This window comes from Chanos chanos, chromosome 6, assembly GCF_902362185.1.
Source record: "Chanos chanos chromosome 6, fChaCha1.1, whole genome shotgun sequence".
Lineage (NCBI taxonomy): Eukaryota > Metazoa > Chordata > Actinopteri > Gonorynchiformes > Chanidae > Chanos > Chanos chanos.
The window spans coordinates 39,605,023-39,631,876 of NC_044500.1; the positions used below are offsets into that span (position 1 = coordinate 39,605,023).

General features: G+C 41.5%; 5 protein-coding genes across 6 annotated transcripts; 3 read left to right on the forward strand and 2 right to left on the reverse strand.

Moving 5' to 3' along the window:
• Positions 1-645: 645 nt before the first annotated feature.
• On the reverse strand, positions 646-2,130 carry ora4 (olfactory receptor class A related 4). Its single transcript, XM_030778351.1, has 2 exons — positions 2,044-2,130; positions 646-1,647 (listed from the first exon to the last, which is right to left on the reverse strand). The coding sequence occupies exons 1-2, from the start codon at positions 2,128-2,130 to the stop codon at positions 646-648; spliced, it is 1,089 nt and encodes a 362-aa protein (XP_030634211.1).
• A 2,110-nt stretch (positions 2,131-4,240) lies between these two features.
• Positions 4,241-5,490, forward strand: fndc10 (fibronectin type III domain containing 10). Its single transcript, XM_030778352.1, has 2 exons — positions 4,241-4,817; positions 4,944-5,490. Exons 1-2 carry the CDS (start codon positions 4,241-4,243, stop codon positions 5,381-5,383), a joined length of 1,017 nt encoding a protein of 338 aa, XP_030634212.1. The 3' UTR covers positions 5,384-5,490.
• An 847-nt stretch (positions 5,491-6,337) lies between these two features.
• Positions 6,338-12,564, forward strand: ssu72 (SSU72 homolog, RNA polymerase II CTD phosphatase). 2 transcript variants are annotated; one of them, XM_030777572.1, is made up of 6 exons: positions 6,338-6,415; positions 6,517-6,605; positions 7,400-7,543; positions 11,197-11,336; positions 11,467-11,585; positions 11,888-12,564. In XM_030777572.1, exons 2-6 carry the CDS (start codon positions 6,526-6,528, stop codon positions 11,987-11,989), a joined length of 585 nt encoding a protein of 194 aa, XP_030633432.1. In that variant the 5' UTR covers positions 6,338-6,415; positions 6,517-6,525; the 3' UTR covers positions 11,990-12,564. The 2 variants fall into 2 exon arrangements, with proteins under 2 accessions (XP_030633432.1, XP_030633431.1); XM_030777571.1 differs by having other exon boundaries at positions 6,351-6,605.
• A 1,832-nt stretch (positions 12,565-14,396) lies between these two features.
• On the forward strand, positions 14,397-19,128 carry tmem240b (transmembrane protein 240b). The gene is made up of 4 exons (XM_030778353.1): positions 14,397-14,456; positions 14,749-14,855; positions 16,643-16,851; positions 18,956-19,128. Exons 1-4 carry the CDS (start codon positions 14,397-14,399, stop codon positions 19,126-19,128), a joined length of 549 nt encoding a protein of 182 aa, XP_030634213.1.
• Positions 19,129-20,968: 1,840 nt separating this feature from the next.
• Positions 20,969-26,577, reverse strand: atad3 (ATPase family AAA domain containing 3). The gene is made up of 16 exons (XM_030777543.1): positions 26,309-26,577; positions 25,736-25,812; positions 25,482-25,583; positions 25,276-25,335; positions 25,104-25,173; positions 24,706-24,871; positions 24,515-24,584; positions 24,270-24,425; positions 24,026-24,082; positions 23,679-23,804; positions 23,436-23,560; positions 23,286-23,337; positions 23,127-23,197; positions 22,828-22,995; positions 22,193-22,301; positions 20,969-21,880 (listed from the first exon to the last, which is right to left on the reverse strand). The coding sequence occupies exons 1-16, from the start codon at positions 26,499-26,501 to the stop codon at positions 21,353-21,355; spliced, it is 2,130 nt and encodes a 709-aa protein (XP_030633403.1). The 5' UTR covers positions 26,502-26,577; the 3' UTR covers positions 20,969-21,352.
• Between the last annotated feature and the right edge of the window lie 277 nt (positions 26,578-26,854).

Below are 26,854 nucleotides of genomic sequence, written 5' to 3' on the forward strand. Positions count from 1 at the left end.
TATTAATCAGTATGATGAAACTGTTTTAATTTCACTGTTGGCATGTCCCTTTCTTCTTTCCACTAAGGTAAAAAAAAAAAAAACAGTGAAACAGAATGGGCTGGTGTCAGGCATAGATTTAGGATTATATTTGATAATGTTCATTTTTATGCAGCCTGTCAGTTTTTGGCCAAGGCTATGTTCTTACCTTTTGGCAAGTCTGAGGCTGAAATGAGATTTGTTTTTCATTTTTGTTCATACTTGTTTAATCCCCATTTGCCCAAAGCTGGACATGTGCGTCTGTCAAATACAATTAAATGCTGTCATGTACTTGGAATCTGACTCAGAGTCTTTTTTTTTTTTTTTTACCCTGAGGGTCATCCAACTAAATTCCTCATATGTATATCATCTTGAATATGATTTATCATCCCAAAGAATGTCCTCTCACTGAAGTGTATTTTTTTTTCAATCCCTCTCCCTCTTCCAAGACTTCGCTTCATTCTTCATATTTTCCAAGCCGTTCAAATAACAGTCACACAGATGACTATCATGAGTCTGTCATAAAGCATGTGATACCACTGAGAGAGAAAATTTGACAGTTTTATTACTTGCTTTATAGTGACACATTCCTGCATAACATTCAATCGGTAAAACACTCAACACGAGCTAACGCTCAGCAACTTTTATGATCTGTCCTGTTTTTTGTCCTTCGTCCGTTTGTCTTTGCTTGCCTTTGTTGGCCCCTGGAGCTTCCTGCTCTTCATTCCTCCGACGACATTTTGCGCTTTTAGCCCAGCCTCGCACCATCCCGACGATCCTGCGTCTGAGCTTTCCGTGTCCAAGAGCCACCACCATCGGGCTGAAACCCACAAACAGCGAGGCTGAGAAATGGGATACGGTCAACAGAGCCTCTGCATGTTCCCCGCCGTCGTGGTTATAGTATGTTACCGCGGCAACCTGCAGAGCCCAACACACCACAAACAGTGTCACCAGTGACATGATCACGTGACCGGCCTTACGCTCACTGGACACGTGTCTCTCCAGTTCTCCGTGCGCCACGGGTCCGCTGTCGCTCCCGGACGTCACCGCCCGGATGTGTTTGGCTAGTCCATGCAGCGTAGCCAGGTTGGTGCCCACCATGAGCAACAGAGGGGCAACTTCATTTAGTGCCAGCGAGGCAGAGGCAAAAGCAGAGCCCTGTTCATTGGTAGGAAACTCCCAAACGCAGCCAAGCAAGGGCCGCGTGGTACAGCTGATCACCATCAGCTCTACCGTGGCGTTGCCGTGCACGTGTGTGGTGTACACCAACGCTGGCAGCGAGAAAGCAAAATTAGCGCCCCACACCAGTCCCAAAACCACCCACACGCGCCGACGCTCCCTCTGCTGCGCCAAAGGGCCCATCATCACGTGCTGACGCCGCAAGGTGACGCAGTGGAACGCGCTGAGGGCTAAAGTGACCCAGCATCCCACCGCCCGCCACCACACCCACAACAGCATGAAGAGCCGGCACCAGCCTGGCGCCAGGGACACGTCCAGGCCGAGGTCGGACACGAAGATGGGCACCGTACGGAAGAGAGAGGTCAGTAAGTTGGCCAAGGAGAGATTCACCAGGATAGCGTCCGAGGGGGGCAAACGGCGAGACGGGCTCTCCAAGGCAGACTGGAACACCTGACGAAAAAAAAAAAAGAAGAGAGAATGACAGGTGGGGAGAGAGAGAGAGAGAGATGATTCCACCGATAAGGAGGAAGGAAAGGATGATACTGTAGAGGTCTTGCCAAGAAAAAAAAACTGGCAATAAAAAATGTATTCTCCACTTTCACTATGTTATTTAGGGACTGCTATTGGCTAGAGTTCATGCCTTAACTACTTTTTCGGAAACGGTCTCCATCATACATGGTGCACTATAAACAGTAATGATATCTTAGATGCTCAGAAAAATGGCATATTTTAAGAAAACAGAACTACAACCAGACAGTTCTCCTGTAAAATAATTCCTAAAAAGAGAGCATCAGTACCATCCCCTTGTGTAACCCCTGGTAAACCTTAAATGAACTGGTGTCTCACCACGTAGATGACTAGAATATTCCCCAGGATCCCAGAGAAGACCAAGAGCCCAAACAGAATGGCATCTACAGTAAGAACTTCAGACATTTCTTCAAACCCAAGATTTAAGCCATCTTCTGAGACATACAGAACCTGCCCCGGTCCTTTGACATTCTAATGGCTTTTATAGAGACACACATGTCCTACCAAAAAAACAACTCAGCACCACATCACTGCTGATCATAACACTGTTCAAGGTCAATTTCCCCCAAATATTTGTTGCTAAGCAACTTGTCTCTACAGGTACAGTTGACCAATTTTATTATTACTGACTGAGCAGAGAGAGGTTTTATTAAAGGGCTGAATTATTAGTGCTCACTTCTGTTTATTATAAATATTAAGGAAGCAAAATGTAATGTGTACCCCTCAAATTTCAGTTTTTATTTTGAGGATTTTGATACAAATTTCAGACATTTTTATTGAGTATTGAAATGCAAAATGGACATTGCTAATAGACCTGACATCATACGAATGATCAGTTGCATGGATAGTAAAAAGAAAAAAAAACTTGTATTGAAAAAATGGCCCTTTCTTGAATAATGTTTTTGTTTTCGTTTATTTATTTATTTACTGATTTATTTATTGGTGGGGGTGAGGGGGTGTAAAAACTCACTACAAATGAGTGATTACTTCCCCAGAATAAATATATGTATCTATTATTCTATCATTCAGTTTATTAAATATCTTCTGTACACTTGTCGCAGAGACTGTGCAAACAGTCAACAAAATACTGTGCCTTACAATACTGTCACTTCAACATGAAATGGTTCATAAAATCGATGGGGCTAATTTGTGTGCGTCACTGGGTGCCTAGCTCTCACTGAAGTCATGAAATGTGTAAAAACAGGATTGAATGCTAATTCTAACCTCATTGTCTTCTTGCACTGTATGTGAAAGGGGTGGACTGGTAGAAATCAGAGTTATGTTTACTCATGGGACTTATTAAAACTCTCCACTGACTCTGCACTTTCCTGTCATTAGATACACAAATGACTCACTCAGCTTCTTCTCACTTCTTGTTTGTCTGTGTTTTTGGGGCATGCAATCATGCCCTCTGAGACCAATCGGGATCGAAGCAGCGGAGTGAAGAGAAAGTCTGGCATTAAATTCGATTTAATGAGATTCTTCTCACGAACTCGTGGACTTTTTATGTAAACTGTATGATTCCTTGCTCTACTGTGGTTTCCCCCAAATTCACATAATTAGCAAGGCATTTTTAAATCCGTTCACGCAGTATATCTTCGGGATTTCTACGTTCCTTCAAATTTCTACTTACTTGCTGCAGCACTAATATTGTCCACACGATGTCACAATTACTTAAATAAAGAAATACACCTGCCCCCTCTTCCCAATAATTCGTGCACAAGCTGAATACATCTTAAAACAGCTGTTTGCCTCAGCATCAAGAACAAAATACTTTCCACGACAGCTTGCCTCAACATTAACGAAAAGGTGACAGAGGGTATTTGTTGTGGCATGCACCAATACGCTCTGAAATATGACTACACTGTTTTGTAAAAAATTCCTAAATAATTCGTGCACTATATGCTTAGATGTACCTAAAATCCACTTAAACAATCGCACAGTTATGTGTTTTCGGGGAAAGACGGGGAAAATCCGTGTAGGGACGTGGTGAGAGGGGGAGTTGAAAATATGGGAAAGTGACGAGATGTATCATCAGAAGGAGGACAACACGATGACTCATGTAGATAGTTAATGATTACAAACATTTTGACTGTCCAGAACGCATGTACGTACACCAAGGCACACACTCACACACGCACGCAAGCACACGCACATTCTTTCACGACAACCATAACAGTCAGCCAGGAAAGGGGGTGATTTAAAATAGCTGTGAAATTAACTGGCCCGTTCCACACGTAAGTTGTGTGTTCTCTATGTTCAGTACGTTTCTTTCTTTTCTGTTTGGCTTTATTTCCCAGTTATCTTTTTTCATTTGTTGCAGGTCGCCTCTGCTCACCGTTGTGCTATAGTGGGATGTCATCCATTTCGCTCGCTTGCCGATCTGGATGTGTTATGGCAATGGACGCGCCCCGGTTCTTTTCCCACCCCTGTTGGATCCGCAGCGATTCGGTCGGCGCTGTGTTCCTTTTCTGAAGATTGCATGAAGAAAACAAGCTTTTAAGGGTGGTAAGAAATGACAAACCACCGACGATCGGCTTTGATCCCCTGTGTTGCTTTACTACTTTATTTGAGCCATGAGAATGCCGGAATCTCCAGTAGGACCCGCAGCGGCCGTGATGCGCAATTCCCCTCAACCTCATATCCGTCTCCATCGGATAGTGGAGGAGGAGAAGACACAGGGGTAGCCCGAGTGTGGCCCAAACTCTACAACTACAATAATAATACTAATAGCAAGGATACGTTTCTTAACAATAGCAAAAATACAAAGATTAAACCAAAAATACAGGATAATTTCAACAGTGAGAATGGCAATAACAGTACCAACAAGAGCCATACTGATATCACTGTGAAATTTAAAGGGCTATCTCATGCTCTGAGTAGTGCTGTGCAAGAAATGGCTGATGGGGGACCTATGTGTGCATATCGAGTGCTAGAGACAGGTGAAGGCGGACAGCTGTGCTTCCGTCAAACACAGCACAACTTCAGATGTCATAGCAGTAACTGCCGGAAGGTGAAGTCAGCCAGTGGGTCTGTCGTTGCCAATGTGTTTGCCAATGGCAGTGTGCTGATACAGTGGACCCACAAAGAGGGTCAGGGGGCTAAAGAGATCCGAAGGAGAGCCGATGGACGAGAGCAAACCCAAGGGAGGGAAGACAAAGCTGAGAAAGCCAGAGCATCAGATCAGAAACATATCCCAGCAACAGGCTCAGGGGAAGTGTCACGGTCTTTGCCTAACCCAACTGAGGGAGTTTGGCAGGGTAGACAGGCTGGGTTCAGGCTGACCTGCTGGTGGAACGGCAGCTACACCCAGTTTGAGTGTGCAGGTGTTCACCTAGGAACCAGCTGCAGGGACTACCTGCTGAATGAGCTTCATGAGAATGTTCCCTACCGTATCTGCCTGCATCCCCTCTTTCAGCCTCAGGCCCGCCTGGGAGCAGGACTTTTGGATGAGACCAGTGCATGTGTTGAGTTCAGCATCTCTCCCACAGGGATGCAAGATATCGTCATCGCCATGACAACGGTGGGAGGAGCCATCTGCGTGATGCTGGTCATCATCTGCCTGCTAGTGGCGTACATCACTGAGAACATAATGAGTCCTGCAACACAGCACTCTCTCACCACTCAACGTTCACACCATACACGCAGTCATCACTAACACTACCCACATTCACCTTGTCACCAGTGCCACTCATTATCTGTTCACTCCAACGAGAGGAACTCTTATGTTTACTTTTACTGTAAGTTCATACCCATCACAGAACAAACACTATAGTCCTCGTTAAGGGCCACACTGTTACGGAGATTAACTCTGAGCTATACATCTACACACATAGCAAAAACTATATCACAGGTAACCAGTTCATTTCCTTGTCTGTGACTGTTCAGCACTGAAATATGTCTGCTCAATCAATGTCATCAACCTCTGTGTTTACCATTATCAACAGGTTGTTAAGAGAAAAAGAGAGGCACACAACACAGCTGGTTCCAGGTTTGAACTATTCTTGGGAGAAAATCAAATGTAAAAATTTTCGATTGCAATCGTGGTCCTGATATCAGAAAAAATATGTTCTTGTTTGCAAGTGTGGTTGAAAAGAAACTATCCGTAGGTCTGTCTTTCATAGTATGGAGAGAAACACTGTTTTTCAGCGATAGTTTCAAACTTTAACGTGCTCAGTTCTAATAGTTAGAGACAATACAGCGTATTTATGCCTTACCTTTTCACAACTGTTATTCAGAAATAGTAATACACACTGTGGGCCACTGTGAACACACATCATAAACAGGTCTACAGTCAGTTCTATACTGTGCTTTTCTTCTGTATTATAAATCCTCTGTGCTTAATAAAAGATGAATAGTTGTTAAGCGAATCTGTGTATGATTTGTCTTTGAGACCTGTTTGCAATGTCAACATCAATTCATTGTTACTGGAAATATGCCGAGACTATTTAATACATCGCAATCAGGAAATCGCCATCGTTACCGAAAGGAGGGCAGAAGCAGTATTCGCTATCAGCCCGTTCTTACAGATGATTGGGTGACGCAATACCCATCCCCCAACTAAGACCCTGCCCTTCTGACTAACGTCAGCAAGAGAGTCTTAAATTACCTTCCGCCATTTTAGACGTCTTTAACCACAATAGAATCAGTCAGAGAGAAGCTTGTTCTCTCTTCGAAGACACTTTAACAAGTAGGCACACGGGTCGTTCATGTGTAAATTAGCAACATTCTCGTAGCATTTACTTATTTTTTTAAGTTTCAGTGTTTTATTTGTGGATTTGTGTTTTCAAGAGAAGCACGATGCCGAGCCACCCGCTGCGCGTAGCGGTTGTGTGCTCGAGCAACCAGAACCGCAGCATGGAAGCACACAACATTCTCAGGTAACGACGATGGATGAAGAGAATAAACAGAACGTCAAGTCGAATGGAGAAATACCTCTGTCATTCAGCATTCGGTTTTCCCAGGAGTTCAGCACCTAAATCTTTAGTGTCTCTGACTTCTCTCTTTCTAATCGCATCAGCAAAACTGACAGGGACAGATTTGTGTGACACAGGGGAAAAACTGTCCAGTAACACGTTTCAACACATTTTGCGACATAAACGTTATTTTAATTAAGTTGCTGTTAGTTTACTTCTGTGAGATCAGAGCATTTTCTTCTACTGGAACACGGAAGCAACGAAACCTTTTTTGTTTCCCGGCTTTACCGGAAACTGCATGGTTGGAGAGTTAGCTTACATGATGACAAAAGCACTGGAAGTAGAGTGCTAGCTAGAAAGTTCTCTTGTTAGGTAACAGATCAGTTGATAGGTTTTTTTTTTGTTTTGTTTTGTTTTTCAACTTTTCTTTTAAACTCAGCTTAAATGTACAACCTATACTCACCAGAAGTCTGAGGGCAGAGTAGCTGATGACATTACATAATTACTGAACAATTGGGAGGAGTGGTAAGTCTAAATTATTACAGTAACTCTTAGTGTCTAGCAGGGAGGTTCTTACTCCAGTGAGTGTTCAGGTAAGTTATTGCAGTTATTTATAAGTAAACCATGGGATGCCAGTTTCTGTGATTTTTTTTCAATGGCGTTTCTCCTCTCTCTGTGTGTCAGACTATTCTTTGTGCACCAGTACTCTTTTCTTTCAGTCACCACTGTGGCCTCTTACCCACTCTCTGTCTCTGCAGCAAGCGGGGCTTTGACGTGCGCTCCTTTGGGACTGGGACACATGTTAAATTGCCAGGGCCAGCACCAGACAAGCCCAACGTGTATGACTTCAAAACCACTTACGAACAGATGTACAACGACCTGGTCCGCAAGGACAAGGAACTGTATCCCAGCACATGCGTCATAACATGCGCATACATACATACATACACAAACACACATCTCACTTCCACATTTACACACATCAGTACACAGTCTGTCGCTTTTTTAGGGTCTAAATAGTTGGGAACTACAGAGGAAGGGTGTAATGGGACAGAAGTTGACATCTAGTGTCATTCGCTTTTCTTCGTGCGTACTCACTCAGTTTGGGATGCAGGTCTGACACACTTGAATGCGCTTACAGCACCTTTCGCACTATAGTCGACTCAACTAGATGTGACCTCAGAATACACAAAACTACATGTTTTGTTTAAGGCCCAGCACCAACTTGTCTGACTCTGTGAATGATCAGATCCTTGTTACGTTGACAAAGAGATGTTAATACAGAGCTTGAGGAAACATGCCTAGTGTTCAACTGAGACCAGGCAAACGCTGCAGTAGAATTTCTCAACTTCACCTGAATTTTTTTTTTTTTTCCAAGGCTGACTCATGACATTCCTTGCAGGAATGTTTAAAATGATCCGTTTGTTAAAAGCTGTGATGAAAACACGTATTTTTCTTCTATTACATCAGAACAACCTGTTTTTAACTGACCGTGTAGCATCCAGTTCCTTCATTTCCCTAATAATATAGATTTGGGGGTTAGTGGCAAATGAAAATCTGAAAGGATCAGGTGGCTAAACCGGTCAATCTTGCTGCTGTTAGTGACTCAAACCTGCCTAAAGAGTTACCTACAAGGATGTTTTTGAGGGCAAATCGTATGTAAAGTAGCTACGTGACAACCTATCTTTGAAAAATCTTGATCAGACATCTAAAATAATTAATTTTAACATCATTAGTGTACTACATTATTGCAGTGTCATCCATATATTGCATACTTAGGCTTTTTTTATCCAATGGGCTAGTTAAAAAAAACTGGACATAGTCCCGCCCTCACTGTAGAAAGCAGGTCCTTTTCTGTAAATTTCAAAGTAAAAGTGTTTATTCTATTTTTTGTCTAAATATCAGAATCAGTAGTATATGCAGCCTGTGTAATGAAAAGTATTTAATGTCCTCATTTATATTTTTGACCTAGGAGACTGTGTTACTTTTTGAGCCCTATGTTGCAGTCACAGTTATTTTGGGGTGTGAATTCAGAGACAGCTTTGTCACCTAAAAATAATCTGTTAGTATAATGTAAAAATATTATACTAGCCACAAGGTAGCACATGACTTAGACTCTTGACTGTTATTGGCCGGTATCCTCCTCTGCACATAGAAAATAGCATTAGGTATTAAGTTTCTTTTTGTAGAGGAAATCTTCATAGTGTTGAATCTCGAGACATTTTGGAGCCGTTTTAACTTGGTGTGGATCAGTGATGTCTGTAACCCTCTGAACTCCACCACTTCCAACTTCAGCTCAAAGTTCAGTTACATTTATTCACCAGATCAGTCTTACAGTATCACTGCATAAACATCTGTGCAGATTTATCATTAGAGATCTCTATACTTCTTCCTTTTGAATTTATTCCAGAGCACCTGATTCATTTTCATCAGGGCTTTTTTAGTTTAAGAACCTTCAAGAACAACAGCAGGAATGGACTAGGGAAATGTGTTGGAAAGAGACAATTTCTCTTTCCACACAAACTCTTTCAAGGAAACTATTTCTTAACACACCCTATTAGCAACTTTGTTCCTGCTTAATTAAAATTAACCTATTAGCCAGGTATGTGCACATAATTGCATTTCTGTGAACTTGAGCAAATAAAAAAAAAAAAAATGTAGAATTTGGTCCAATAATCTGTAAATTTCAGTGACAGTGATTATGTGGAAGAGAAGAGTATTTCAGTGTTGTGGGGTAATTACTGTGTATTTTTAGTCAGTATATGAGATACAAACATGAAGGAGGAGAATGATGGCTAATGCTATAGGTTACTGCTCTGTAAGTTTGTGCACAGAACTTGCTGGTATCAATAATGCCACTAATAACTCTGACTCCGCTAACCTTTTTTTTTTTTACACTTGGGCCCCAATTATTTGCCAGAGCGTGACATGGGCCGAATTCAAGCATAGACATTAAGTATATTTTTCAGCTTTAGGCCAGTTGACCTATTGTAGTACATTCAGAGAAGTACAAGATGGAGCCTTTTACCTTATTTATTTATTTATTTTTCCAATCTTCATTGGGCTCCTAACTGGGTAAATTATTTAAACACTCCTATGATACATCAGTATAATTTGTGTTTAGGTCTCATTTGTTGAAATGCTAACATGAAACAGCATGCTAATGCAGTGAGCCACAGAAGGCCATGATGCAGCAGGTTAAGCAGTCTGTTTTTGTTTTTTGTTTTTTGTTTTGTTTTGTTTTTTTAACTTAAGATGCAATTTCATCAATTAGCAGAAGTGTTCCTGCACTTGGACAGCAGTGGTACTAAAATTAATGACAGGTCCAAGAAAGATGGATACTGTGCTAATGGAGCCAGTATCCATTTAATCCACAGAAAACCCATTACTGGTTCCCCTTAAATCTAAACAGAATTCAACTTAGATGTGTCCCTGCAGGACCTTTTACACCTTCTGCATTTCAATTCGCTTGTTTTTAGTTTTGTTTTGTGTATTTATTTTTTTGCAGTGACTTTCACTGGAAGTTTCCCTTGAAGTCTGTCACAAAGTAAATATTGAGGCATGTGCGTTAAGAATTTGAATTTAGATGTCAATAGGGCAAAAGAGGAAACGTACATGTGTTAAGCAGCAACAAAAGAATTGTAGGATTTCGAGTAAAATAACTTTCTGAATACTTGGGGTTTTTTTTTCCAGCAATGATTATCATCATTGACATTGTATAATTATAGAATATTCTTAGATATACCAGCAAATTAGATTCACACAATGTTAGAAAATACTAAATTTATTCTTAAAATACATTTTGTAATGGAAGGACGTTCTTCTCTGCTCACTGTGCAACTTAAGTTTTTGCGAAAGCTTTCAGAGGCACTGAATAATTCTTCCACAAGTCTTGTTTATGAAATAGTAACAAAGGAGACTTGGGATTCCTCACATAAAAAAGGAGGAGCATGGAAAGCATTATCAGATTACTACAGCGGTTGACTATGAGAGTGAAATGGTCTGCAAAATTTAATATAGCAAAGATCTTTAGATACTGAGTGAGATGACTTGCTTCACTACAAACTGTACATTCACTGGTAGAGCTTGGTATCTGATCTCCCAGATTAAAGAATTCAGCATTAAAAATAATGATATCAGTATTGAACTCCTGTATGAATGTTGGTTGACCACTAGGGGGCACTAAATGTATGTCTTTCAAAGTGCAACGCTAGGTGCATGTAAATTGTTTGGGACTAAGATAACATTAATCATAACATTATTTTTTAAGAACTAAACAGTGGGCATGGTGTTCTAAAATTAGGCTGAAGACTTTTACCATCTTTGAGCATACTAAGCATATCATTGATCAAATTTGGTTCATCTGACGATTGTGTTGACGTAATAAATCTTTGCACAATTATTTCCAATTTTGTCGGTGTCTGTACAGCTTCATGTGCTGTAACATATAGTAGAGATAAACAGCCAATGATAATGTTTTTACTGTTTATTGATGTTTTCCTCTTTGTTAGATAAAGCTTAGCCTTTGTCAGTTTCCTTGACTGAAAGTTCACAGATACACACAGAACGGTATCCTGCATATGTTGGATCGCAACAAGCGTATCAAGCCCAGGCCCGAACGCTTCCAGAACTGCAAAGACCAGTTTGACCTGGTCATAACCTGTGAGGAGCGGGTTTATGACCAAGTCTTGGAGGGTGAGCATAACAGATTTACTGAGAAAGACATTGAAGTGCTGTCATGAAGCTTATCATAGAAGCTCATTTTGTATGTTTGGAACAAGTCGTTATCTGTTTATTTCTCATGTTTCACACCTTTCCCCCTCAGACCTTAACTCCCGGGAGCAGGAGACCTTTCAGCCAGTGCATGTAATAAATGTGGATATCCAGGACAACCATGAGGAGGCGACACTAGGAGCGTTCCTCATCTGTGAGCTGTGCCAGTGTGTGAGTGAAGCAGAGCTTTTTAATTGTCAAAGGTGTACCAATGCATTGAGCAGCAGTGAGTCTCAGGACTGCAGGGTTAAAAAAAAGTTTACAAGAGTACAGAGACTGATTGGCTTCCCAGAGTGTGTGGGACTCCACTCAGTAATGTTTTCAAGGCAAGAACAGTGAGTGTGTTATAGTGTTTTTGTACTGCAAGTGGTACCTGAAGATCTGTTTTGCCTGCCTAATTTTTGTATTGACAAGCTGAAGTATTGGTTTTAAACTGAACGCTCAGTAGAGTTTCCCCCTCTTTTCCCGGACAGATTCAGCATACTGACGACATGGAGAACGAGATAGACGAGCTGCTTCAGGAGTTCGAGGACAAGAGCAGTCGGCCTTTCCTGCACACAGTGTGCTTCTACTGACCACTAACGCTGTTCAGATCCCCCCTCAAACCTCTCAGAAACACATACACGTTCAGAAACGATTACAGTTTACTCAACCAGATGCAATGGCCACTTAAACATGCAGTATCGGGTGTTTAAGTAATGGCTTTCTGTGCTGTACCGAAGGAGAAAAAAAAAAAAAAAAAGAGCCCTCCCCTACTTTACGCAGCCATGTAGTCACCCTTATATCACCAAGAGGATATTACTGCCATGCTGCATGAGCTATGGCCATGGCTACAGTTTTACTGCTATGTGCTGGATACTGATATGAGATCAAAGAACTCCCATCAGTGAATAGCACTCACGTGTGCATGTGCTCTTATTCACGTATACATAGTTTCATGAGTGCACACGCTGACACACACACACACACACACACAAGGCTTGCCCCCCAATCCTCCCACCCCTCACGGATACCTTGACAGACGCCTTTTTGAAGTCAGCCACGGTTGAGCTGACATGAGATGAGCATACCCCCACTGGTTTTTTTTTGTTTAGTCGGCAATCATCCTTTTTTATGCCCCTTATCCTTCAAGTCAAGGTCAACTCAGAATATACGGAAGGGGGGGGGGGGGTAAAAAAAAAAAATCACTTTTATTTTCAACAGATCTGCCCATTCAAACCTGTTCTTGTGTCTAAAACCTTTAAAAAAAAACACGCAGGACGATGGTTTTGCACATCTTAAATCTGCAATGGTTATTTTTTATTTCTGTCTCTTATGACAATGAATTGATTTTCTGTTATTGCTATAATTATTTTTGATTGCTGAGTCTGATTTATGTGATGTTTACACACAAATGTGGGAAGTGAGTGGTAGCACTATTCAGGGGAGTACATGAGAGACTGTGGTGTGAATGAGCGATGAAGTCCAGTGTGTGATGCTGTCTGGGTGTGCTTGCTTTAAAAAGAAAGTGTTTTTACTTGGAGGATAATTATGAACATTCTGGCTGACTATGAGGTTCTTATAACTTCTTTGATTTCTTTATTTGTTTAATAGCTATTCAAGCCTCAGATTTGATACCTATTCAGGTGTTTCTTTTTTCATTTTGTAAATTTATATGAATGAAAATATAAAGTAATTGTAAACTAAGAGTGCAGTCCAGAGTGCCTGAAATTCTTTGTGTAAATACTATGCTAAAAAAAATAAATAAATAAATATCTAGGAATGGCCATGAATCAAATATGTGCTTTTCTGTATGTGATAAATACTTAATCATCTAAATGCAGCCTGTATGTTTCAGCAGGTGCAGTGCAAGAGTCATTTGTGTCAGTTGACTGGGTTGGTGAACAACTGCCCTTGTGGAGTAAAATATACTTTTCACTAAAGCTGTCTCTCCTTTGCTCAGTGGTAGAGAAGTAGCTAATCAAGATAATGGGTTGCTACACACTCGCTGCGGTTACTATGCCAAGCAGAGCCCTGTCCAGTAAATCCTGCTGGTGCGAAATGAGAATTTACGCTTGTCAGTCGTAGCAGGGATTCTGGTTTATGACGAAACAGCACCCGTTTCAATCATCTAATGCGATGTCGCCTGCAGGTACAATGATGTGATGAGCAGTGGATACAACGTAGCGGGAATCGAGTCAGCATTGTAACCACATCTGCATGTAGGCAGAGTTTACATTGTCAATACAGTCTGTTATAGCCTACACCTTTCACTTGCCTTTCCCAAATCATTTTGGCAAGAAGAAATATGCCATTCACGAGGATAATTAAATTAAAATGTTTAACGTGCATCATTTGCATCAGGCTGTTAGTGCGGTCTCCGTTTTCTGAATCGTGGGGTGGGAGGATCTTGATGTCATTTAATTCAGCCGCGGAAAACTGTAGTCTGATTTATCGGAGGAAAATATTTTCATTACCAAACTAGCTGTTAAATTTGAAAAAATCGGCGGAAATACACAAATTTAGAACGACGGTAGTTTAATACAGTAAGGTGCGTTTCATAGGCGACTTTTTTCTTGTAAGTGCTGGTAAATATTCTACGCAATAAGGGGAGCTGGCTATTGTAGACGGTTTTGAAGCGCAGTGAAATTGTAGGCTAACCAACAGGCACCTCATGTAGAGACAGTGGTTATACTCCCTTTGACGCGTTTTCCTTCGACTGTCAAGTTGATAGCAACACTACACCAACGTTAAAGCTCAGATGCCTCACCATCAGAGCCGCAGGTGTATGTGTCATTAACACGGGCTGAAGAGAGGGAGAGAGCGCGGCCGAACAGTGTGCTGCTGACGAATAACCCCCTAGAATCAAGACATGGGGGTCGGGCGCGGTAAGGTTGTTTTTATGAATGCCTTCAGTCGGGATTTATCGTGCGGCCCAGGTGGAACCTCAGGCTAGACGTCGGTAGCGAGCAAAGATCAGCAAGTTTGGAAGTTTTGATACATATGATTACAACCATGATATTTACGATTCTTGGGGATCCCATGGTGATGTTAAGAAGACCTGTACGCACATATACATCTACTTACTCCGCTCGTGGAATGAACATCTTCAGTGTAAATTATTTGGATCGTAACAACAACACTGGTGAAGAGTAAAAATTATGTAGATCAGCGTGCCTTCGACAACTGCCTGAAACCATTCAAAACTTTACGTCTCCCGGACAGGAAGATTTCTGGACAATCCTTTTGTTTGAATAAGTGTTCAACCACATTCTCTGTCACCGAAAAACTGCATTAATCGCCTCAATTCGAAATGCCACTTCTTGTCCCAGTTGACTTTACGGGTTGCTAAGAGGCGATAGCGTGTTTAACGGACATGAACGCGCTGTTGGATCGCTTTCACAACTATATCTTACCACACTTAAGAGGGGCAGACCGCGTCTGTCATTGCAGCTGTGGAAGGTAGGTTAAATCACACAAGTTTTAGGGTGTCGAATGAAAAAAATTGTCAAAATAAATGCAAACGTACTTAAGCTTCTTTTATCCAACGAGGGTTTCAGTCGTGGACAAAATTCATTAAGTTCAATTACAAGTTTTTCACTGAACCCAGCCAATATTGTAACTCATTTTATGTGACACAGCAGGTGTTTTGCAATGTACTGTTACAGCATTTTGACAGGTTACCTGCGTATAGTGAGGTGTGTGAGGTGTGCAGGTCAAACTGTGTGTTAAGCACGTATGGCAAAGGAAATAAATATTAACACTGTGGTTTTAACTGCTTCTTAAGCTAAAATAAGTTTATACCATAGATGAAAAGTTCCTAATTGTTGAACGCGGACTGCTGGACACTGGACAAGGTGTTTCTGTGTGGTCCAGATGGTACTAACAGGTAACAGGCTGCTGTAGAGTCTCCTGGTATCATAATCTTGAATTTTAATAGAACCTCTCTCTTAATTCTGAATTCTCTATGTAGACTCCCCAGTCTCTTTACATTATCATGGGTTGTTAACAATGTGAAGCTCTTCAGTGTGTTGGTGATATTTTGTTGCTGAAGTGATATATGTTCATGCCATTTGACAGATTTCAAAAAGTCACAGTGTAGTTTATCACCTGTGTATTGTTTTAAAAAAAAAACGTTTTATTATCACAGAACAGTGCAGGCTGTCAGAATGTAGTCATTGCCTGTGGTGTTGGCATTCTTAGGGACGTGGATTTCCAGTGAGAGTAACTCAAGTCTACTAGTGCGCATTTCCCTCCCACACAAACCTCCAGGCCTCCTAATCCTCTCCTGACAAGAGCTGTGCACTGTGTGTATGTGTGTGTATGTGTGTGTTTGTGTATCTGTGGGATTTTTTTTTGGCAGGAAACCTTAATACATTTGAATCTTACTTGAGAGGGTGGGTGAGGGGGTGTAAACAGCCGCCAAACAACCACTGACACAGATCTCAGAGAAATATCAGCACTTATTATAATCTCTTTCTCTCTTTCCTTCTCTCTCTCTCTCTCTCTCTCTGAAAAGAACATTTCTCACCCCTTTTTGCTGAATATCCATGTCCCATTTTAGGGACTTGCTCTTACTTTGTTTCTAGTGCATATTCCGAAGTATCAAAATATGGTAGAATAACATATTCTCTCTCATATATGTTCACATATAGTTTACTCATTATCCTTTACCCTGTTCCACAGAATCTCAGCCAGTGGTCCAGTGTGACATCCATGGACCCACAGCCATGTGATAGAAGCATCTGTTATAAAACGACCTGTGTTTGTATTTTTATACTTGGGGCGTACATGTAGAGAACAGCAGAGACAGAACGCTGTGTTCCAGTACAGAGATGTAATACAATTTCTCAAAATCTAAAATCCACTTCCCCAAGACTTTGCCTGTGTGTTTATATATTCTTACAATAATTTACTGTTTTCAAAATTATTCTAGAGGTCTTTCTACACTTTTTAAGCATATACTTTCTTATCTCTAATCTTACCCTCATGGCATATATATATCCACATGAAGAAAAATATATTTGAGTAATTGTGTGCGTTTGATTTAACTTCAATATTTCTCGTATCGCTTCATGATTTGTATGTGTGTGTGTGTGTGTGTCGGTTTGAAACGATTGATATTGGTTGAACCTGCATCTCTCTTTTCTATACCCCTACTGTTACTGTATTTCCTCCAAATGATTTATTTTACATTGTCCTCTCTCTCTCTCTCTTTACACTTCTCCGTGTCCATTCGCTCTCCACAGGCGCCATGTGCACTATGTTATTCCCTATGATGGAGATCAGGCTTTGGTGGACTCTTCAGAGAACTACTTTGTGAGTGGTGGTGTGACAAAGCAGGAGATGGACCTTATGTTGGGACTGCTGCTGGGTTTCTGCATCAGCTGGGTTCTTCTCTGGCTGGACGGAGCACTGCAGTGTGCAGTCAGGGCCTGGAGGGCAAGTGGACACGCCGGTGAGTACACGAGCGTTCCAAGAGGTGGGCAGCCGTTGTTCAGTTGTAGTACAGCTACAAGTTCAGGTACAACTCAATTGTACTACAAGGCAGAGTCCTCAGGTGATTATCTGCTTATCAGAGACGTCCCGTTTGTATTTTGGAGAGGGCTTTTATGTAGTGTTAGAAGGGCAGATCATATCAGATACTCTCACTTATACCAGCGAACTCCCAACAACCGTCAGAGAGATGTGTTTGTTCAGAATCATTTCTGAAAAAATAACTGTTGTTTTAGCATTCTGTTGAAATATTAGGAATATCATCTCACAAGTTATGTGTGTGTTCAGTTTTTCTTCTCTTCATGGCCTAAAAAAATCTTTGTCCTTAAGACACCATTTCAGAGAGACATGTCAGATATTTCTCTGACATTTATTCATATTTTCTTGGCATTTATCTGGATGACTCAGTCATCATCGGCTTTCCATAACAATTCTCCAGCTTAAAGCAATACTTTTTTTTGATTTTCAAAAATGTCACGCTACTCAATGCTTTACAGGTAGAGATGGGGCATGTTTTGTCTCCAAGTTATACATACACCCACTTTAGTGAAGTCATAGCTTTTTTTCATCTTACTGCTTTTTTTTTTTTTAGCTCTTTGTATTGAGGTGTCAGATTAGTGTAACATAGAGTCTATTTTGAGGGGGTGGCTTTGCTCTGCAGGTTTCTCTAAGAATGATTCTAGAATATTCTTTTTCCTCATCTCTCTCAATTCCTTTCCTAAATCCACTGCTTAATGCTTTCTTTTTTTTTTTCTTTTCTTTTTTTTGCTCCGCCTCATAGTCATCCTCTCTCAGGAGTGTTTTAAAACTCTACAGTTTTGCTAACCCGATTAATTACCATGTTATGGCATGGTATCTCAAACAGCTCCTCAGAGAAAAACACAGAAGTATTGTTTAAGAATCCTGCTATGAAATATATTCAAATGCAGATGAGGTGAAATTTAAAAATAACATTTGTCGACTAGTTCTTTACTTAAATCTGTGAATAGACATTCATTTTTATGACGTGTGGAAAAGAGAGAAAAGGATCCTGTATTTGTTTCCTCTGTACCCATATTACCCAGAAACTGACACAACAGTGGAGCATTTGGATAGCCCTTGTTAATGTGTTTGAGTCACAGTGTAAAAACCAGGCTAACAATAACGAGCTTTTATACTTGTAGTCTGCTCCACAAAATTTAGTCATCCTTTCATTATTTTGTTCTTTTTTTTTTTTAAATCTGTCAATCCCAGTTCTCTCATCAAATTCAGTCTATCTACTCCTGTCCACTGCCTCGTCAGTAAAAATGACGAATGAGCCTGATCAGAGCAGAGAGGATGTGTCTCATCCTCTTCCCATGTCCTCTTGTCTCTCTTCCCCCATTTCCTATGCTTTATGTGTTGGCTTTGTTAGTTCACAGCTCCCGGCAGGCAAATAAGTTATCCTTGATCACTCCTTGTAGCCTTTGATATAAATAACTCCACAGTCTCAGTATCTCTCTCTCTCTCTCTCTATCACACACACATGCACATGCAGCTTGACTATAAATAATCTATCACTAAGTACACAACCTTAGGTTCATATGCTGAGAATCCACACGAAATAGACGTATAAATAATGTCAGTGTACAATTTATATTACAGTCAAAGATTATTAGTGTGTATATATATATATATATATATATATATATATATATATATATATATATATATATATATATATATATATATATATATATATATATATATATATATATATATATATATATGTGTGTGTGTGTGTGTGTGTGTGTGTGTGTATATATATATATGTGTGTGTGTGTGTGTGTGTGTGTGTGTGTGTGTGTGTATATATATATATATATATATATTTTTTTTTTACATTAAAAGCAGGTTTGACTGGCAAATGCAGTGTTTGTAATGATCAAAGAGGAATGGGTGCTTGTCCAATGATCAAAAATTTAGAAGTATAGAGGGCCTTGTGGTTTTTTTTCTTCTACCTATGAAACTCACCTACCGTCTTATCTTTTATCTATGAAACTCACCTACCCTCTTACTCTTCCCTCTCTGCCCTTCATGTGCTCCAGACTCCCTGTCTTGGGCGTGGCTCTGGCGGTTTTGTAACCTGCGAGAGCTCTGCAGACGTCTGCAGCTGCAACAGCTGAAGGATTCTGTAGGGAACATGGTGCACAGTAAGCAAAAGCTCTATCACAATGGGCATCCCAGCCCACAACACCTCAGAGCTACTACCACAACCTGATTCCTGGATGCTCTCTGTACCACTGTGCCGTGGTCACCATCTGAACTTCAACCCACACAACCCCTTGTCCTGGTAATCCAACCCCCCCCCCACCGTTCAGTGTTGAAAGCCTTCAAAGCTCCCTTTGACACCACAGAGAAAAGGACAACAAAGGTCAGCGAGATCCGGATATGTGCATTTTTGATGAAACAATTTGTGCTTCGTTCTGTAGTCGTCCTGTTTTGAAGTCTAAAAGAGTTTTAGGCTTTAGTTGGGCATTGGAGACCCACTTTTTAATGAAGAAGAAAAAAAAAACCCCACAAATATATGTAAACTTTTCACTAGGGAAATCTAATTTTGATGAGTAAGTATTTGTTTTGCCTGCAGTGGTCTGTTTTTAATGAGTCTTGTTGGAAAATGTTCATTTTTAATTGAGATGGGTGTACATACAACCTTTGGGATTCCATTTCTAGAGGGATATTTATGTACTTGGAAATGTTTGTGCCTATTTTAGAAATTTTTGCATGTCCATACGGATTTTATGAGAAGGAGTGAGGGGATCTTTAGCTGTGGGGGCTGAGTTTTTACATTTGCATGGGTGGGTTTCACACTATTTTTCTTTGGTCTAAATATTGTAAATATATATTCACAAGGTTTTATGGACAATTAGCTGTAGGAAACAATACTTTTTTTCAGTGAAAATTTGAAAATGATATGGACAGAAGATTCACAGGTGAAAGAAATAGAAAAGACAGTTACTTAAAGCGTTCCGCCCATAAGGAAGTGAAAGTCTGTCCACTGATGTTCTTTGTAACAATGATAAGAAAATGAGATGTGTTTACATATGGTAATGTGCAACTTGTCTTATCTGCCATGTGGTTCTTTGTGCAAAAACTGCATAGATCCTCCAGTTAGTGTCTGACACAAATGTATTCATACCCAGCATCAGCTCATAGTTAAAAATGAAGACATTAAATTTCAATGATGTGAATCATCAAACCTGTTTAGGAGACTTTACGGTACTTTGCCAAGAAACAGAGCATAAACAAAAGTGTCAAGTCTCAGACTCTTTTGTATAATTAATTTTGTAATGGGAATGATTTAAGTGTTTCATAGTCTTCCTGCTGAACTTTTAATAGGGTGTGTTTTTGAGTTGGAAACACTCAAGAGTGTTTTCAAAGAACCTGAACAAATTTGACCAGCCAAAGTGTATAACATCCTAACTGACTCTTCCTGTTTTCGTTTATGGATAAATAAGATTTTAAATTTGACTTAAAAAGCTTAGTATACCAGCTTTTTGAGTGGCCCCAAACAAGATACCATAACCAAATTGTCTGCCCGCATTTATTCATAATGGAGAAATGGAATCTAGCTGTGTAACATCTTGAACAATTGTGAGTAGTCAAATGCTTTAATGAATTCATGGAAAGATTAAGTTCCTAAACAAATAGTGCTGACGTGTGAGCTTTTGAAGTCTGTTCAAGTTGTGTGTGTGTGTGTGTGTGTGCGTGCGTGTGTTCCTAGTGCTGTAATGCATGTGTGTATCAGTCTGGGGGGTTTTGGGTGACTGAGGTGTAATGTGTAGACCAGCTGGGATTGGAGAGGACGCTGTTTTACTTCCTTAACGCGCTCCTCCCTCTCCTCTCCCTCTCTGTCTGTATAGGTTTTGCTGTTTTGAAGATCAGTGTCTGTGTTTGAATAAAGGTGCCACTGGAGTTTGAATTCTGACTGTTTTTTGGTTTTGTCACATCACTGAGATTCATGAATCCTTTTTGTTCTTCCTTTGAAGAAATAAGGTTGTCAACATGAGAAGTAACACGAGAGCAATTCATTTTTAAAGAAATGAAGGTTATTTTACTATTATTCATAAAAACATATTCATCGTCTTACATTAGTTTAACACGTTTGTTTTTTTTCCTGTCAGCAAGGCTGTTAATAGTGCATTGTTTAAAAGTAAAATACAATGACAGACGTTTTACAGCTGAACACATGGGTTTTTTTGACACTGCCCACACCACTCTTTAGTTTCATTAAGTATACTGTAAATTTGATCTGCACAGTCTCTTCCACTCTGCTGGCATACACTGGTGCGCGTGCGCACACACACATACACATACACACACACACACACATACATACACACAGACGACCGACAACAAGTGACAGCAGAGGTTCTTGTGGTGGCTTTCATGGGGTGTCTACCTATGCATAGTGCACTGTGTGACCTTGAAACTTCATCTGTCCTTCAGACTGGCGTTCCATCCTTGGACGGTGGTTCTGCCTTCCCCTCACTCTCTACTCTGCCTGTCTTAGGAGAGGCCAATTCAGTCTGTGTCAGGTCCCCGGGGACATCGGCTCCTCCCTGGGGTTTGGTCCCATTAGCTATCTCCTCCTCTTTCACTGGAGCAGTTCCCTCTCCTCCTGTATGACCTCCCTCCTCAGGTAGGACAGTACTGTCCACAGAGGGTGGCACTGCCTGTTCAGCCACCTCTGGTTTCTCTTCTGCCTGAACTGTGGACATTTCCTTGTCCTGCAGCGGGTCGAGCACCTCTTGGGCCTGTGGGGGTGAATCCAGAGGCAGAGTAAAGCCCATTTTGCCTGCACTCTCTGCTGCCCCCTGCTGGCCCTTAAAAGCTAGCTTGCCCTCATTGTCCAGCACACCTTCCCCATGCAACCAGTCCATCTTCTGACGGTGCTGTCTCACAGCATCTTCCACCCGCGCATCAATCATAGCTTCAGTCAGGACTCCGTCCTCAGAGGAATAGGCTGCCGCCTGGGGAAACAGGAAAAAGGGGTTGAATTTCCACCGAGATTGTACAATGAATACGGTAACAAATTCTGGAAACCGCTGCCATCTCCAGGCGGAGAGATTCACCACGACACACATACTTGGTGTCCCACTTTTGTTATTTTTGTCGGAGTAAGTGGAAGTCAAGATTAATTTAGAACGCTCTGACAGAGAACAACCCCGAGAACAACGAGTAGCGCTCACTGTCGCTCGCTTGAGTCAGCTCTCTCTTGTTAGGAAGTGGTGCCAAATGATGGAAACATGAAAATGTAACACAACACACGCTAATGAACAGACCTGCCAAGCGACGCCCAGTTTAGAGATCTCACGACCCGACATGCCCTCCACGCGCTTGGCAATTTCGGAACATTTCTGCCCATAATCGAACTGGGCCAGCTTCAACCTCCTGCACAGAAGGAAAACAGAGACAGAAATATAACAATTCCACATGAATACATGAACATGACAGAATGAAACAAAATTTAAATGGCTCAAATGATTCAAGGCCTGATGTGACCATACAATGAATCCTAGACACTCTACGAAGATGACCCATTCTCCATGCCTAACTTCCCTTATACTCTCACCGCATGATTTTTCACTATTTTTTTTTTTAATCATGTTTTTTTTTTCCCTTGGCAGGGAAATTAATGACAGTGCTGTGCCTGTGTTCCACCTGTGCTCCAGTCTGACGCTGAGCCACCTGCTCCCCAAACCCTTGACACACTTAGTAACTTTCAGCTACGGCTCAGGCCAGGTGGGTAGACAATGTGAAATCATATATTCAGGTAATTACACGGCAAAAACGCTCAAATTTTACAGGGCTACAAGCTTTACAGTCTTTTCCCCTCCATCACAAAATACAATGTAGTAAAATGTACCATAGATCTGAGTGTGTAGGTTTCTATGACTTGATAACTGTATATACGTACTGTCGCCCTCCGGTGGCTGGTTCCAGCACATATCTGTCAAAGTAAAGGCGTACAAGCCTCTCCCTCTCCTCTAGGCCTGGCAGGGCAAAGTTCACAATCTCATCTATACGGTCATTAATGGCCCAGTCAAACTGCTCAGGCTGATTACTGGCCAGCACCAGCATGAACCTGTGAAAAGAACAAGTAACAGCAACAGACACATTAAAGGACATGTTCTTGATAAATGAGAAGGACTTAAGGTTCAAACATCACCTTGAATAAGTTCATTTGTAATAGAAATAGTAAAATGATGAACTGACTTGTTGCTCTGTTCTCCAGTGCGATACAGGAATGCATTTAGAGTGGCTCTTAGATCCTCACTGATTTTCTCCTGAAATACATAAAGCATGGGGATTACCTCACCTTACTGCACCAGATCATACGGCGTTGATGTAAAGAACACACAGACAGACACTTACAGTAGCTCTCTTACGTAGGAATGCATCAGCTTCATCTACAAACAGCAGCAGTCTGGTTAAGAGAGAAAAGAGCACATTCAGATTGGCTGGGCTGCCTTAAACACGTCACTTGACTGCAGAGCATGACTGGAATACAAAATAGAGACGTACCCTCGTCGACTGGTGCTGGCCCAGTCGAAGACCTTGTGCATGGCAGTAACCCCCTCACGCCCCATTGGGGCCACATCTCCACCCGTCATGATGGCGTAATCCATGCCAGAGTGCATGGCCAGCTTCTACTCAAACACAAAAAAAAGAAGAACCAAACAATCAGACACACACACACAGACACGGTGAAATGTTTTCTCATATGTACTGGCACAAGAGTGGTCAGACAGGGCAGAGGGGACGTACTTTGGCAAAGAGAGTTTTTCCAGTTCCAGGTGGGCCGTACATGAGGATGTTACGATAAAGCCCGCGATTCTGTCTGGTGTTCCTTGTTGCTATGGCAATGTCACGGACCCGCTCTTCCAAACTGGGCTGTGGAGATATGAGGGTTCTTCAGCAGATCAAAATTTTACTTGCAAAAATCTTAACACATCACATCTTAGACGGTATACATTTTCCACACAGCTTTAAAACCAGCAAAACAACAGTTCCTCACAACATATAAAATTACATGAAGTGGGGGTCCATTCATAGAATAGGGGAAAACCATGTCCAAAGACTTTTTTTTTTTAATTGGCTGTAACTGTACTCACATTGAGAACAACCCCCTCAAGAGCATCTTGAGGCTTACTGGTAAGACGCTTTGCCACCTGGAAAGAAAGAGTGAGAGAAAACGAATGAGTGTGGATGAATTACAACACTTAATTTCCTAGAAATGGAATCTAAATCTGAAAAAAAAAAAAAAAGCAGAGTTCACAAACTTATGTAAAATTACCAGTGACACTGACAAGACAACGGCCCCTCTGCGCCTCGTGTGTAGGAGCACTGGCTCTTTACCTTGATTGGATGCTTGATGGCTTCGGCCACAGTAATGCGAGATGTTTCTCTGACCAGAGAAGGTTTACCCAGTCGTGCCTCAATGTAACGTCCTGCCACACCTGTGGCATTCCGGGCAGAGTACACCCCCACAGCCAGCAAAGTGAGTCCTGCCACCTAGGGGTGTGGATATGGAATTGCAATTCAGTGAACTATACAGACCAGCCGTTACACCTGTGATTAATAAAACATGTGAAAAATCTTACAGTGGCTGTAACTTTGTCCCAGTCTGAGACAAAAGCCCTGAATCCCTCTCCGAACACGGTCCCGGCCGTTCTGGAAAAGGACCAATGCACAAATAATGAGGATCGTGGACCTAAAAACGTATCTATATTTTTTTTTAAAAATGAACAAAACCATATCCATATAGCGCCATACAGATGATACGTCCACTCACCGTATGGACTCTAATACAGTTTGCCTGTGTTCTGCAGCTTTTAGGCGGATTTGCTCACGAATGATGTCAGCATTTTCCCTCTCGACCTTTGCCCTGGCCTTGGCCTCTGCCTCCACCCGCATCATCTCATTCTTGTGCCTTAGCTCCATCTCATGTTCAACCGTCGCTAAATGGACGAATTTTTTTAATCAGCCAATTATAAGTCCAGAACATTCATACCCCCCATTCTAAGTGGTCAACCACATAACAATGTGTGTTTAATCTGCATAATTTCACTCTGGTCAAGAGTCCACATTATAACTATAATGGCTCTCTGAGTAAAATAACACATAAGCAGCCATTAACAGCCCCCTTGCTGCAATGCAAATACTGTGTCAGCTGAGATATAGCAAACAAACCTCTTCTCATGGCCTCCTGTTTCTGCACTGACTCCTCCTGTTTGCGAAGGTTCTCCTCATTAAGTGCTTGCTGGGGGAAAAAGTAAATGGCATATACATTTAGGTAAGGATAATTATCACAGAGGCCTGTTATTAAAAAACAAATAAGCAAAAAAACAAAAAAAAACTGTACCTGTTGTCTAAGCTGGTCTTCGTAGCGTTGTCGGGCCAGCTTGTCTTGGTACTGAGCCCGCTGTAAAGAAAAATTTGCATTAATCAGTAAAACTCGGAAAAATATGAAGCAACGAGTAAATCTGAAAGGGACCTAGAAATGGTGAATCCATTTTCCCAGTGAAATTTTCCAGCACTTAATACAGCATCCACCATACTCTCGCTCACCGCTTGATTCTGCTTCGTCTCCTCATTAAGGGTTTTCCTCCTCTCCTCAGCCTGAATGCGGATCTGATCTCCTTTCAGCTGCTCCACTGCAGCCTCATACTCCTGTCAACACAACAATCAAAAAGTCAGAACATGAAAGACTTCAGCACTGGGCCTCATCTTAATGGCTTTTGTGAAAAAAAAAAATGAATTCAGTTACAATTGCTTCTCTAGTCTTTATCTGCAGTATCGCATACATGGGGTAAATTTCTTACCTTAATTTTACCTTGATACTCCATCTGGACTGTTTGCTCCTGCATTCGAGCAAGTTCCAAAGCCTCTTTTGCATGGCCTTCAATAACAATGATAAGAAATACATGCAGTTACTGTTCAAATTTGTCAAGGTTTATGGGTATAACTTAAGAGAAATAACTGGAAAAGGAAGATTATTAGGAGTGTGTACATTTTACTGTGACAACACACTCATATTTAGCTATAGCCGACTGCGTGACCGTAAGTGACCTCTGAACTTTAACCTTGATGGTGATATTGACCCACTGACCACGAGAACTCTTCCAGAAGAACAGAAGCTTTGTCTGTCTCGTTATCAGTCATACTTCGGACAGACCCCCTAACCATTCGCGTAGTATTCATACTGTATGTCTGTTGTCTCTCATGTGATACCATTCATTCAACTGGCAGGTTACTTACTCGGTCGCTGATTGAGCTGGAGTGATCATGCAGTGCCATGTAGGCAAGCCATTTTGCTGATTAAACGCGGCTTTCTCAACAAGCTTCAAACTGTCTAATGTTGCAAAGATTCTTTGTGGGTCTTAAAAAGCACTTACGTGATGCATCGAGGTCTCTTGCTGCCTTAGCCGCACGTTCAAGCCCGGTCGGGTCGAAATTACTCCATTTGTCCTTGGGTTTATCACCACCACTACCACCGGAGCCCCCAGTCGGTGGAGGCGGCGGTGGTGAGCCCGGTAGGTCAGGTGGGGCCTCCGGTTGTCCTTTATTCAAGCCGAACAGCCAAGACATTTTTCGCGAACTAGAGGTAGAGTTATCTGTACCTGTCAGCCACGATGAGTAGCAATAAGTCAGTCACCGACCACCACCGTCAGGCTTCCTCTACACGCGTGTCACGCTGTCTCGTTTTGCGCAAGTGCATAATCTCACGTTGAGCAAAGCTCTGCCCTGATTGGCTATACCGCTTGTCCTTACTAGAGGTCACAAATAAAGCCACACCCGCGAATTCAGTATGGTAGCTCCAAAGGGTCTAAAATAATGCGTATAGAAAAACTCTGAGAATGAATGAAAAGACTTACGTGACGGGTACACGAATTGCATCACATCAGCAAAATCGACTTTGGTAAGTAGGTGTTTTGCTTTGC

Excerpts from the sequence above, each read along its gene's own strand:
- tmem240b (XM_030778353.1), top strand. The coding sequence starts at position 14,397 with ATGATTACAACCATGATATTTACGATTCTTGGGGATCCCATGGTGATG. Across the intron at positions 14,856-16,642 it reads TGTCATTGCAGCTGTGGAAG|GCGCCATGTGCACTATGTTA; the intron begins GTAGGTTAAATC and ends CGCTCTCCACAG. Across the intron at positions 16,852-18,955 it reads GAGGGCAAGTGGACACGCCG|ACTCCCTGTCTTGGGCGTGG; the intron begins GTGAGTACACGA and ends CATGTGCTCCAG.
- fndc10 (XM_030778352.1), top strand. The coding sequence starts at position 4,241 with ATGACAAACCACCGACGATCGGCTTTGATCCCCTGTGTTGCTTTACTA. Across the intron at positions 4,818-4,943 it reads ACAGTGGACCCACAAAGAGG|TGTCACGGTCTTTGCCTAAC; the intron begins GTCAGGGGGCTA and ends GCTCAGGGGAAG.
- ssu72 (XM_030777572.1), top strand. The coding sequence starts at position 6,526 with ATGCCGAGCCACCCGCTGCGCGTAGCGGTTGTGTGCTCGAGCAACCAG. Across the intron at positions 6,606-7,399 it reads GAAGCACACAACATTCTCAG|CAAGCGGGGCTTTGACGTGC; the intron begins GTAACGACGATG and ends CTGTCTCTGCAG. Across the intron at positions 7,544-11,196 it reads GTCCGCAAGGACAAGGAACT|ATACACACAGAACGGTATCC; the intron begins GTATCCCAGCAC and ends GAAAGTTCACAG.
- atad3 (XM_030777543.1), bottom strand. The coding sequence starts at position 26,501 with ATGTCTTGGCTGTTCGGCTTGAATAAAGGACAACCGGAGGCCCCACCT. Across the intron at positions 24,585-24,705 it reads ACTGTATTAGAGTCCATACG|AACGGCCGGGACCGTGTTCG; the intron begins GTGAGTGGACGT and ends GTCCTTTTCCAG. Across the intron at positions 23,561-23,678 it reads GAAAAACTCTCTTTGCCAAA|AAGCTGGCCATGCACTCTGG; the intron begins GTACGTCCCCTC and ends GTGTTTGAGTAG.
- ora4 (XM_030778351.1), bottom strand. The coding sequence starts at position 2,130 with ATGTCTGAAGTTCTTACTGTAGATGCCATTCTGTTTGGGCTCTTGGTC. Across the intron at positions 1,648-2,043 it reads ATATTCTAGTCATCTACGTG|GTGTTCCAGTCTGCCTTGGA; the intron begins GTGAGACACCAG and ends TTTTTTCGTCAG.